The sequence below is a fragment of the Ornithorhynchus anatinus genome, chromosome X1 (genome assembly GCF_004115215.2).
Source record: "Ornithorhynchus anatinus isolate Pmale09 chromosome X1, mOrnAna1.pri.v4, whole genome shotgun sequence".
NCBI classification, from domain to species: Eukaryota; Metazoa; Chordata; class Mammalia; order Monotremata; family Ornithorhynchidae; genus Ornithorhynchus; species Ornithorhynchus anatinus.
The window spans coordinates 38,972,508-38,986,437 of record NC_041749.1 but is presented as its reverse complement, the minus strand read 5'-3'; the positions used below and the strand labels follow the sequence as shown (position 1 = coordinate 38,986,437).

At 46.5% G+C, this 13,930-nt stretch overlaps 1 protein-coding gene across 3 annotated transcripts in view; it reads left to right on the top strand.

Moving 5' to 3' along the window:
• Window positions 1-13,930, top strand: part of ARHGAP26 (Rho GTPase activating protein 26) — a 472,294-nt gene that overhangs the window by 299,034 nt on the left and 159,330 nt on the right. For all 3 annotated transcript variants that reach the window (XM_029050709.2, XM_029050708.1, XM_029050712.1), the window contains exons 16-17: window positions 416-474; window positions 2,168-2,273. In XM_029050709.2, the coding sequence (XP_028906542.1) occupies window positions 416-474; window positions 2,168-2,273 (165 nt within the window). The remainder of the gene's footprint in view (window positions 1-415; window positions 475-2,167; window positions 2,274-13,930) is intronic.

Sequence of the window (13,930 nt, the reverse complement as noted above, 5' to 3'; positions counted from 1 at the left end):
CGTACATTACTTGTCATAAAAAAGTAAGAAAAATAGACCTGTTTATGTTCCACAATGACTTGTTTGTGTCCCCAGCCTCATCCTCTTTCACCGTGTATCATCTGGCTGGAAAAGAGGTGTCGTTGCTGGGGTAGTTAGAAATGTTTAGCGAGGTGGTTTGCTTCTCAGACACATTTTCCCCTTCTGTTGTTTCTTCTGTGCTGTCTGGGCAGATCTTGGTTCACACCTGACTCCAATCCCAGCCTTTGTCTCTTGGGCTGATTCAGTTGAAGCAGAGCAGTGTGGCAGGGAAAATCTCAGGACCCTCCTCCCCAGAAGCTCCTGTTGGGTTACCTTTGTTTCCATATGCTTCTTGGGTAAGCTTTGAGGATGGCGGTATTTTAAGCCTGAACTGTGTTTCCTTATTGTATTCCAGAATGCTCCCTGGCCCCCTCATGATGTACCAGTTTCAAAGAAGCTTCATCAAAGCAGCAAGTATGTTTGTGTCGTTGCAGCCTGTGCAAAAGCTTTTGTGTTTTTTCAAAAGTCAGTGCTCTGTCAAAATTCTAAACTACCTCCTAGTATAGCTGATCCAGACGCAGCCCCGGGGATAGCATGAGATGCTGGGTCATAAAGTAAAAGTGAAACCAGATTTGACCCCGGGAGGCATGTGACCATGTGGGGTACATTCACTGGGAGATAGGAGGCTCTGGGTGGGGGGAAAAAACCCAAGAGCGATCACGAGAGCGAATTCTTGGGCAGCTGAAGACTTGGGTTTTTCCAGCCCTTAAGCTGCATTTTGCCAAACGAATCAGACACTGTACATTACCCAGCTTAAGCACTGGAAGCTTTTTCCGAGAATACGACACCCTCCGTGCAATATCACGGGTCTTTTTCCATCACATCTTCCACCACTAGCTCATGATCAATCTTCTGCTATATCATCCAGGTCCCTAGCATCATGTTACTGATCGTAAAGTGTACGGGGATTAAGTACATGCTGCCCTTGGACAGTGGAATTCTTCTGTGTGGGATGGGTGGCTCATCGGGGAATGGGCAGTGGGAGTCTGTATCAGATGTAGATTTGGCACGGATTTCGGATGGGTTCTTCGGGGCCCCGGCCGGGGTAGCTCCTTGCCGGCATTTGCTTTATCGTCTTTGCTGTGGTAGCTGGCCTCTTAGGGGGTCCGTGTTCCTGGGGCTTGATAGTACTGGTCCTCTCCAGGAGGAGGAAGGAATAAGTCAAAGGGCAAAGGCGACTTTGAGAGGGAGGAATGCTCCCTTAGGTACCATTCTCAGAAGTACTCTAAGGCCTCGGCGAACATCCTTTAATCCTCTAATGAATTCATTCAGTAGTATTTACTGAGCGCATTCTGTGTGCAGAGCGCTGTATTAAGAGCTTAATGAACCTAACCAGGAAGGTGTTTGGTGAGTATGAATCGCCCTATTTCTCTGCCAGGTCAAGGGGTTCACCCTAGATCCCCAAAAGAGGCAGAATTTGAGCAGGGCAACAATCCCAGATTAATGAAGAGCCTTGAATTCCTGAAGTAGACTAAATCCAGACTTGTGGCAGTGCTCAGGCAGTGACAGAAGCGCTTCCTCCTGCTTCTGATGTGTTCTCTCAAGGTATTTTGATATTGGACACCTCTGCAAGGTTTGTTTATCTCTGGTCCCAGGGCACGAGGTTCCTAACTTCCTTGAAAAAGGGAAGCCTCTTCACAGAAGCAGCTGCCTTCATGACCTCTTTCCTATGTCTGGATGAGCTGCCCAGCTCCATCTTTGTTTCATTACATCATTCTCTTGGCCTGAGATCCCTGCTTATCCCTGTTTTCTGAATTGAGTGTCTGCCTTTGTCACCAGAGGAACAGAGAGAAGCATTCTGGGATCGGTCTCCCTTGTAAACACAGCTTCGTCCACTTCCAGCCCTCTAGACTGTGAGCTTGTCCTAGAGACTGGGAGCCTGTCCTCTAGACTGTAAGCTCCTTGTGGGCAGGGAATATGCCTGTTATATTGTTGTAGTGTACTCTCTCCCAAGCGTTTAGTACAATGCCCTGCACATAGTAAGTGCTCAATAAATACGATTGATAGATCCCAGCCAGAGCTGCAGAGCGGCCTCCTCACTCCGGAGGCAGGGCTTTTCGTTCCAGTAAGACATCCCTGACCGGCAGGAATGTTCTTTCTCCTGCAGAGTTGGAGAACCAAGAGTCTCGAGTCTCCGAGATCCACACCCTCGTTCATCGGCTCCCGGAGAAAAACCGGCAGATGTTGCAGTTGCTCATGAACCATTTGGCCAAGTAGGTTTCTGAGTGGTTCCTGTAATCTATTTGCCTCCTCCCAGCAATCTAGTACATATACATTTGTTTCGCTGATTTTTTTTTCTTGAGAATTATCAGGCAGGCTGAAGGTAACAAAAGATGTGGACAACACAAAATTTAACTGCTGAAGAGAGAGGGTAGCTGGGTTTTGCCCCTTGTTATAGGACTAAGATGGGAGATTTAGCCTTATTGGTCCTCGTGTCTTGTTTTTGCTTTTCCGTATTTTAGGGCTTGGCTGGTCCTACCCGTTGCCACTGGGCCTGGATTGAGTGTTTTCTTGCCTTCCATTGATCACGGTGGAATATGTCCGGGTGATGACAGGAGGCTAGAAGAGGACTAGAAGTACTGGAGCTTATTTTAAAAAAATGAGTCGCTAACTTGTCCGGGGTTATTCTGGGAGAGGACTAATGTGTTCTGCATTTGGCCCCGGCCCAGCATAATTCAGGACATGCTTTGGACTGAGCCGATAGCATGCTGCGGCCCAAGTCTGGATGGGGATTTCTGAAAGGCCCTTGTCGTTTGCTCCTGCAGAGGGGTCGGAAGTGCTGCCCGAAAGATTTCTGTGCATGCACATATTGTGTATATATGTCTGTCCATAGTCAAAATCCAATGCTTCTGAAGATGTGATTCTCTGGCATGGGTGCAAAGCCCGGAGTGTCCAACATTCCTCTCCTCACCTGGTCCAGGAAATATGGTCCTTTTTCCACACTGGTGCATGGCTACTTGCAGCACCTGTTTTCTTGAGGTCCTGACCTTTCTGAGATTTGTGCAAAGTAAAATCCCTATAAAGGGTAGTGAGGAGGCATGGGGTAACTTTGAGGATGGCTTCTGGGTCACATCGAGACTCTATATAAGGGAAGCTCTGGGTGCCCTGCTGAGAACATGGAAGTTAACAAAATCAGCAGGAAACACAAAAGTCAAAGAGTGAGTGAGTGTATGTATGCGTCAGAGAGAGAGAGAGAGAGAGAAAGGAAAAGAGAGAGAAAAAGAAAGAAACAGAATACATACCGGGCTTTAAAAAGTAACTCCAGATGCTTTGGTATGACAGAGTTGTTCCTGTGCCTTGTGATTCAAAGTGAGGCATTTTTAAACCCAAAAAGCTGGTTTAGATCTCAGTTGCCAAACGTGGTGCAGTTGAAAGAGTCTTGCCAAGGAAAGGCAAGTTCCAGGTATATGCAACAACCCAAATATGTTCCAAGAATCCTGTGACTGCTCCCCTGCCACTTGTGGCCTGCATGGGACAGCAGTGGAAGAGCAATGAGAATCAGCTGGTAGACAAAACCTTGTTCTGTGAGGCAAGAGGATAGATAGAATGAGATGAAGGAAATTGGTGGCACAGAAAAGACCAGAGAAACCCACATTCACTTTCACTGTCCACAGAGTACAGTATACTCTCCAGGTTTGTGAGGCAACATGTGTTGCGCTTTTGTTGAACGTTCTCAACTGCTCAATACAGTGCATTGCACCCAAGGAGGACTGAGTAATCACAAAATTCATGGAGATGTTTGAATAATGTGCCCTGTGGGCTGTCGGTTCATTGGGTTTCTTGGGCGCCTTTATTTCCTGTTTCCTTGTCTCCCGTGGTGTCTGTGAGTCAAGGAGCACTATGACTTGAGGCTCTTGAATGGCCGCTGTGCCCCCAGATTGTTTGCCTCAAACCAATCCAGGCCAGCTTTGGGGTTCTTCTTGAACATTTCTGGTGCATTTTTGTGGGCTCAGCGGTCCATAGTAATAATAATAATAGTAATGATGGTATTTGTTAAGCACTTACTATGGGCCAAGCACTGTTCTAGGCACTGGGGTGAATCAGGTTATCCCATGTGGGGCTCACAGTCTTAATCCCCATTTTACAGATGAGGTAACTGAGGCACAGAGAAGTCAAGTGACTGGCCCAAAGTTACCCAGCTGATAAGTGGTGGAGCTGGCATTGAAACCTACGACCTCTGACTCTCAGGCCTTCGTAGTGAGGGCTTCTGTGCCTTGATTGGAGGCAGGTCAGTGTTGCCATCCCACTTGGCCACGAGGGAAACAGCCACTAGGAGATGAAATGTAGACTTCTGGTTGAGCTGAACTTTTGGCAGAACTAAGATTGGAACTCAGAACATCCACATTTCCACTCTTTTCTTCAGACTTTAAGCTTCTGCTCTGCAGTGGCTGGGAACAATGGGAGAGGAGTGAAGTAGGAATTGGGCAGTTTGGGCCTTATCGGACAGTCATTCGATCGTATTTATTGAGCGCTTACTGGGTATAGAGCACTATACTAAGCGCTTGGGAGAGGACAATGCAACAGAATTAGCAGACACATTCCCTGCCCATAACGAGCTTACAGTCTAGAGAATATCTATATCTGTTTAGGACTTTTGGAAGTGTAATGCAATGATATAGCCTGGTTTTGAGGGACTCCTAGGAGGTTGCATTCTCCCACTTCCTGCATTACCTCCTCTCTATTTTGTACTTGTTAAGTGCTTACTATGTGCCGAGCACTGTTCTAAACACTGGGGTAAATACTAGTTAATCAGGTTGGACACAGTCCCTGTCCCACATGGAGCTCACACTCTTAATCACCATTTTACAGATGAGGTATCTGAGGCCCAGAGAAGTGAGCGACTTGCCCAAGGTCACACAGCAGACATGTGGCAGAGCAGGGATTAGAACCTAGGTCCTTCTGACTTTGAGGCCCATGCTCTATTTTGTAGACTTGAAGGTGGAGGGGACATTTGGTTTCCCCAGCTAGACTCCAGCACAAACAGAAATGGGACTCAGACAACCTTAGTTAGTACAATATAACAGAGCAGTTGGGCATGTTCTCTGCCCACAACAAGCTTACAATCTAGTTAATAATGGTAATAATTATGGTGGTATTTATTAAGTACTTACTATGACCCAGACACTGTAACTAAGCGCTGGGTTGGATACAAGCAAATCGGGTTCGACACAGTCCCTGCTCCACATGGGGCTCACGGTCTCAATCCCCATTTTACAGATGAGGTAACTGAGACTCAGAGAAGTGAAGTGACTCCCCCAAGGTCCCACAGCAGACAAGAGGCAGAGCTGGGATTAGAGCCCTTGACCTTCTGACTCCCAGGCCCGTGCTCTATTAAAGGTGGATCGTTGCCAGATTTCTTGGGACACTAAATGGAGTCAAATGGCATTGTCCATTTTCTAGATACTCAAAACAGGAACAATTCATCCCTCACTATCCCTAAGCTGTTGTCTTTCTAGGCCAACTCCCCTATAGGCAGCTTCCTTCCCCAGCTGCAGTCAGTCTGATGGCTCGGTAGGAACACATGCGGTATTTACGGTCTCTTATTACCAAGTGTATCTGTCCCATGGTTACCAAACTTCTGCTTCAAAGGAAAGAAGTATAATGTGGATTTGAGAAAGGGGTTTTTGAAGCATTTCCAGAATGTGTTTAGCTGCGGATGGAATTCTCAGGCATATTAGTTTGAAGTCCTATAGAAATGCATTTTGAGGAATTATTCATTCATTCAGTAATATCTATTGAGTGCTTACTATGTGCAGAGCACTGTACTAAGTACTTGGAATGTACAGTTAGGCAACAGATAGAGACAATCCCTGCCCATTGACGGGCTTACAGTCTAGTCGGGAAGAGACAGACAGACAAGAACAATAGCAATAAATAGAATCAAGGGGTGTACACCTGATTAACAAAATAAATAGGGTAATAAAGATATATACAAATGAGCAAATGAGCACAGTGCTGAGAGGAGGGGAAGGAGCAGAGGGAAAGGGGGGAAAAGGGGCTTAGCAGAGGGGAGGTGAAGAGGGGGGCAGAGAGGCAGCAGAAGGAGCAGAGGGAAAAGGGGAAGCTCAGTCTGGGAAGGCCTCTTGGAGGAGGTGAGCTCTCAGTAGGGCTTTGAAGAGGGGAAGAGAGTTAGTTTGGTGGAGGTGAGGAGGGAGGGCGTTCCAGGACAGCAGGAGGACGTGGGCCAGGGGTCGATGGCAGGATAGGCGAGAACGAGGGACGGTGAGGAGGTGAGCGGAATTAGCCCTTGGTTTAAAAAAAAACCCAAAAACAAACAAAAAGAAAACACAAGTTTGCTCCAAAGCAATAGTTGGGTGCTTTCAGTCCAGAAAACATATTGCTTTAGCTTTAAGTCTCTGAAGGAACATAAAAACTGCAGGCTGATGTTCCCATGTAGTAGCAGTAGGATTTATTGAGTGCCTGTGGTGTACAGAATAAGTGTTGAGACAGAAATGCAAGCCAAAGAATCCAACAAGGTCCCTGCCCTTCTTAGTACTCACGGCTGAAGAATAAAGAGGGGGGAGGTTTGGTGACAAATACAAGGATCTCCCCTCTAGACTGTTAGCTTATTATGGGCAGGGAATGTGTCTGCTAATTCTGTTGTACTGTATTCTCCCAAGCGCTTGGTAAAAGTGCTCTGCACGTATTAAGCGCTCAATAAAGCCCACAGTAAGAAAGTGGAATGATAGAAATGCAAAGACCACATACTAGATGAAGTTGTAGAATTCGGGCCACTCTGGTAAAGGGAACCTGTAGCGCCTTTGGTGTCTTCCTTCAGGTCATCTGGAGTCAATCAGTGTGGCATTTGTTTTGCACTTACTGTGTGCAGAGCACTGAACTAAGAGCTTAGGTAAATACTTGGCCTAGTGGAAAGAGCACAGCCCTGGGAGTCAGAGAACACGGGTTCTAGTCCCGGCTCTACTGTGTACCTGCTGTCTGACCTTGAGAAAGTGACTTAGCTTCTCTGTGCCTCAGTACTCTCACCCGTAAAATGGGCATTCAATACCTGTTCTCCCTTCTACTTAGACTGTGAGCCCCATATGGGACCTGATTATCTTGTGTCTACCCCAGCACTTAATACCATGCTTGGCACGTAGTAAGCACTTAGCAAATAGCACAATTATCATTGGTGGTGGTAGTAATAATAGTATTACAATAGAGTTGATAGACATGATCCCTACCTTCAAGGAGCTTTCAATCTAGTGGGTGAGGCAGACATTTAAAAAAATTATAGATCAGGGAGGCAACCAAATATAAGAGTCTGTATAAGAGTAAATATATAAGGTTATTTTAAGGTTATTTAATTTTTTTCCATCCATCCTTCCGTCCATAGGAATGGGTAGACATGATCCTTCTCCTCAAGGAGCTTGCAATCTAGCGGGGGAGGTAGATGTTAAAATAAATTACAGCTCCGTGCTGTTTCCCGGATAAACTTGAAATGAGCTCAAAATGTAAACAACATTTTAGCGTATTGACATCTATAATAATAATGTTGGTATTTGTTAAGGGCTTACTATGTGCCGAGCACTGTTCTAAGCGCTGGGGTAGGCACAGGGGAATCCGGTTGTCCCACGTGGGGCTCACAGTCTTCATCCCCATTTTACAGATGAGGGAACTGAGGCACCGAGAAGTGAAGTGACTTGCCCACAGTCACACAGCTGACAAGTGGCCGAGCCGGGATTCGAACCCATGACCTCTGACTCCAAAGTCCGTGCTCTTTCCACTGAGCCACACTGCTTCTCAGTTGTCACATTGACATCTGACAATGAGAAGTTCTCAGTTCAGTTAGGTATGGCATTTATTACATGGTTGCTTATGCGCCAGGCACTGGGGCAGATCCAGTATAATTAGATCAGACTCATCCCTACCCCAGGATAGGACTGTGACAGTGAATTAGGAATAACAATAAATAAGGATCAGCCAACCATAACTGCATTTTAGAAAGGAAATAAGCAATTCAGATGAGTGGTGGTATTGTAGGCTTTTCCCTCCACCAGGTCAGCAGTCTTTGATGCAAACTCCCCTAAGTTCCCCAGCTTTATTAAGATTGTGAAGGTAGGTAATGAGGTTATGGTCGATCAATTATATTTGTTGAGCACTTACTGTTTGCAGAGCACTGTACTAAGCGCTTGGGAGAGTACAGTATGACAATAAACCGACATATTCCCTGCTCACAGTGAGCTTACAGTCTGCCCCTGATGTCCTATGGTGCTGGGGATTGATGGTGGCTCCTGGAGCTCCTGGTCTATTTAGGGAGTCTGGGCCATGTGTTTCTCAACCCCTGCATACCTCCTGTCCCTGCAGAGTAAGGAACTTCTGAGTGCTTGGCGTGACTTGTCCAGGCACCAAGATCAGCTATTCCCATTCAGTTCTCCACTCAGAACTCTGAGGAGGGGTCTGCCCTTGCATCTGCTTGCAAGCATTCACCCCACCCTCAGTCCCACAGCACTTACATGTCCACAGTTAATTTATTTACATTAATGTCTGTCTTCTCCTCCGACTGCAAGTTCCTTGTGGGCAGGGAGCATGTTTACCAACTCTGCTGAATGGTACTCTCTCATGCACTTAGTACAGTGTTCTGCAAACAGTCCGTGCTCAGTAAATACCACTGATTGACTGATTGATCTACAGGATCAATCTGTAGATTGATCTGCAGGAGGAGAATTGGCAGTTAATGGGGAGTTTTGAGTGTCTTAAATAGGAAAAAAAGGCTTTCAAACTGTAGTTTCCTTTTTATTTTACTCTTCCCATTGAATTGCAACACTTCATGCCATTTTCCCTTTGGGCCTCTGGGCTTGTAGTAGAACTGGAGCTCCTTATCTTCCCTCCCAAGCCCTGTCCTCTTCCTGACTTCCCTGTCACTGTGGATGGTACAACCATCCTTCCCGTCTCTCAAGCCCGCAACCTTGGTGTCATCCTTGATTCAGCTCTCATTCACCCTACACGTCCAATCCATCACCAGTACCTGCCGGTCTCACCTTTACAATATCGCCAAGATCCGCCCTTTCCTCTCCATCCAAACGGCTATCTTACTGGTACAGGCTCTCATAATATCCCGGCTGGATTATGTGTCAGCCTTCTCTCTGATCTCCCTTCCTTCTGTCTCTCCCCGCTCCGATCTATTCTTCATTCCGCTACCCTGATCATCTTCCTGCAGAAACGGTCTGGGCATGTCACTCCCCTCCTTAAAATCCTCCGGTGGTTGCCTATCAACCTCCGCACAAAACAGAAACTTCTCACTCTAGGCTACAAGGCCTAGGCTACATCACCTTGCCCCCTCCTACCTCTCCTCCCTTCTATCTTTCTACTGCCCACCCCGCACCCTCCTCTCCTCTGCCGCCCACCTCCTCACCGTCCCCCATTCACGCCTATCCCGCCGTCGACCCCTGGCCCCCATCCTCCCTCTGTCCTGGAATGCCCTCCCTCCTCACCTCCACCAAACTAACTCTCTTCCCCTCTTCAAAGCTCTACTGAGAGCTCACCTCCTCCAAGAGGCCTTCCCAGACTGAGCTTCCCCTTTTTCCTCTGCTCCCTTTCTGCCCCCCTTCACCTCCCCTCAGCTAAGCCCCCTTTCCCCCCTTTCCCTCTGCTCCTCCCCCTCTCCTTTCCCCTCCCCTAAGCACTGTGCTCATCTGTATAGACTTTTATTACCCTATTTATTTTGTTAATGAGGTGTACATCCTCTTAATTCTATTTATTGTGATTAAGTTGTCTTGTTTTTGTCCGTCTCCCCCAGTTAGACTGTAAACCCGTCAATGGGCAGGGATTGTCTCTATCTGTTTCCCAGTTGTACATTCCAAGCGCTTAGTCCATTGCTCTGCACATAGTAAGTGCTCAATAAATATTATTGAATGAATGAATGAACTTTTCTGCACACAGATTGGCGTGATGGTGTCATAGTCTGGAGGACGTATGGACAGGGAACATGTCCGGCATGGTTCTGAGTCTACCCTCAGCACCTTCTGGTTTTATTTAGTGCTTTATTCAGTTATTGGAAAGAAGATGGAATCAGCCAGTAAAGCCAGAGAGCAGGAGTTCTGTGGGCAGGGAACGGGTCTACAAACTCTGTTCTATTTTGTTCTTCCAAATACTTAGTGTTCTGCATGCAGTAAGTGCTCAATAAGTACAATTGATTTACACAAAAAAATCATTTTTGAAAGCCTCAGTGGCCCAAAGGCTGTCTGGACTGGGATCTCCCATCAGGCCTCATCCCCAGTCCAAAAGGAACTGAGGCCGAATATAAGCCCTGGTTCCTGCTCTTGGACCAGGTTGGGTCAGACTAGACCATAGAATTTAGGTCTGTGGAGAGCTCTGGTTTAGGAGCAGGGCAAAGTGTGATGAGACAAACTAATTGATTTTCTCTGTTTTTTTCTTTGCAGAAGATGAGCATTTGAAAAGTCTTTGAGGTCATGCAATACTTGCATAGTGCTGTGCACACAGCAGCTGCTCAATGGTTACAGTTCACTCTGAAAGAGGAAAAAAATATGCCCTTAAATCTCATTTAAGAAATAGAACAAGAGGTGGTTAGCAAAGTGAATAGATGAGACACTCAACTCTCATTGCAGACAGGTTTAATTTTCCATATCACTCTATTCTGTTTTTCTAATATTTTTCCATATTTCTACCTTTCAAACTGGTTTGTTGTTACATCAATAATAATAATCATAGTAATTATGGTATTTATTAAGCGCTTGCTATGTTCTGAGCACTGTTCTAAGCGCTGGGGTGGATACAGGGTAATCAGGTTGTCCCACGTGAGGCTCACAGTTTAATCCCCGTTTTACAGATGAGGTAACTGAGGCACAGAGAAGTTAAGTGATTTGCCCTAGGTCACACAGCAGACAAGTGACAGATCCGGGATTAGAACCCATGCCCTCTGACTCCCAAGCCCGTGCTCTTTCCAATGAGCCATGCTGCTTCTGATCAGTTACTCCAGTAGCTACCACAGTTTATGGTGAGTCTCTTCCCTGAGTATTTCCAACGATTTTTCCCCACACTTACTAGGGGCTGGAATTTATCACTCCTGTTTTAAGAAGAGAAACTGAGGGATAGGTGGCAGGTGTGACTTGTCCAAAGGAAAATTTAGACCTTGTCTCTTGTGTTAATAAGCTATTCATTCACACCATGGGCTCTGCCATGCCTCCTACTTGCAGAAATCTCATTGACAAGAGCTTCTCTGCCCTGGTCCTTGGTTCAACCTTTACCTCTCCTTGATGCATTACCTACCTTCAGTTTGGCAGGTGTCCACAAACAATCCTTCCTTAGTACCCTGGGAGTGTCTGGGGTATTTTATCTGGCATAAGTGTAATTTTGCAGTTAAGGCAAGGACACGGCTTCCGGTGGGTATTTCTTGTATCAGGGCTTATGGGAAAGAGGAGAGCGGAGCATAATAATAATTGTGGCATTCGGTAAACACTTACCATGTCGCAGGCACTGTACACAATGCTGGGGTGGATACAAGCAAATCGGATTGGACACAGTCCCTGTCCTGTATAGGACTCACAGTCTCAATCCCCATTTTACAAGGAGATAACTGAGGCCCGGAGAAGTTAACTGATTTGCCCAAGCTCAACAAAGCAGACAAATGGCAGAGCCGGGATTAGAAGCCATGGCCTTCTGACTTCTAGGCCAGTGCTCTATCCACTACGCCATGCTGCTTCTCAGGATATGGGGCCATCACATAAACCAGGGTCCAGTCCTAGGTCCCCAAGCTTTACGTCTATTTATATGAAAACTAGAGGGGCAGGAAGGGGAAGAAACGCCAGTTAAGGCTTCTTGCTAAGTCCCCGTTCCTGTTTCATTATATGGTCTCTGTCGCTTATTTGAAGCATCTGGTACCCATCCCAGCTTTTCCATGAAAGGGTAGAAGGATTATTGGGAGTTATGCAGGCCAAACAATTGGTCCCAATGCAGAGTTTCAATATATAAAAAAATACACAACAACCTCAGCGGTTAAATTGTATTCATTGCCAAACACACACTGGCAGAATGTTCTTTGCTTTCCTGAAGCTGGAGGTTGGTGGTATAGCTCAGTCATCTTTGTAAATCACTCAGGATTTCATCTTTCTCTTTGTCAGACAATGATGTGAGAAACAAGGGAAATGTAGTTTGGGAGGTTGGATCTGTTTGGGTTTTTTAACTTAGGCACTGGGATAACCTGGGGTAATCAGGTCAGGCATGGTCCATGTCCCACATGGGGCTCACAGTCTCCATCCCCATTTTCCAGATAAGGTAACTGAGGCACAGAGAAGTGAAGTGCCTGGCCCAAGGTTGCACAGATAAGCGGCAGAGTGGGATTAGAATCCAGGTCCTAATGAATCCCAGGCCTGAGATCTGTCCACTAGGCCATGCTGTTTCTTTGAAAGGAATAATCAAAGAAGTCTGGGCCTCCTTTGACAGGCTGCATCCTTGTACCTTTAAGGGGTAGGCCTGGGAGTTTCTGGATAAAGTATTAGAGAAATAGAAGTGGCCTCTGCTCTGGTGCATGTCATTTCCATACATTGATTGAACACAGCAGCATTTCCCCTTTTCCTTCTTCCCCGGTCCCCCGTATTTGACAGCCAAAATTTAACTGTGACGAATTGTTCAGACTTTTGGACGAGCCAACAGTTTCCTTACCATCAAGAAATGACTCAACCGGTAGGGTGATAAACTTGGAATTTTACAGAGCCCTTGTAAAAGAAATATCCCTTGTAAGATAACTGGAAAAATAGAGAAGGAAAAGCTACCTCAGGGTTCTTTCAGTGAGGAAAAGCGTTTAACTTCCCTTTCAGTGTCCACGTCATGTCTCTTGCAAACCCCTCCTAGTGTTGGGAAGGATCTGCTGTCAATGGTCTGCTTTCCCTGGAATTCCCACCGCGCAGGGACTTGCTCTTCCAGGGATTTACAAACCCCTGTGGAAACAGAGCAAACCCAGTTTGATCAGCTCAGTGATGGGAGCTCAGTGGCTTATAGTGTCATAAGCTTTCACATGGACCTTGGGATTTTCTTTTTGTAGTATGTGTTTTAAGTGCTTCCTATGTCCCAGGCACTGTGCTAAGCACTGGGGTAGGTACACGATCATCAGGTTGGACACAGTCCCTGTCCCACGTGGAGCTCACAGTCTTAGTCCCCATTTTAAAGCTGAGGTAACTGAGGCACAGAGAAGTTAAGCGCCTTGCCCAAGGTCACACAGTGAACAAGTGGTGGAGCCAGAATTAGAACCCAGGTCCTTCTGACTGACAGGCCCGTGTTCTATCCACTAGGCCATGCTGCTTGAGACTTGGAGCCCAGAGTGTGGCTGATGGCCACCCAAGACATAATAGGAAGGGGGATGCAGAAAGAGCACAGGCCTGGGTTCTAATCCTGACTCCATGATTTGTCTGCTGTGTGATTTTGGGCAAGTCACCTAACTTCTGCGTGCCCAAGTTACTTCATCCATAAAATGGGAATTAAGACTGGGAGGCCTATGTGGGACACAGTTTGCGTTCAACTCAATTATCTTGTATCTACCCCCATGCTTAGTACAGTTCCTGGCACAGAGTAAGCGCATAACAAATGCCACAAAAAAAAGGCCACCAACTTCCCTTCCTCATGGATATCCCAGAGGAGTCAGCAACAGTCTGGTGCTTATCTGGGGCTCAATTGTCCCCTTGGCCCCCAGGCTAATGGCAGGATGCTGAGTGGGAGCACTGTTAATTTAGGCCCTCCAGGCAGGTTTTGGGGGTGGGGGGGAGTCTCTGACCAGTTTGGACAGGGCTGGGTGGGCTGGCACTGAAAAAGGGCTGAGAACTTCCTTTTATCCAGAAGACAAAGTTGATGAAAGGGACAGTAAGGATGGTTTCAAATTGGCACCCGAAGAAGGAAAAGGAATCTCTTTTCCTCTACCAGT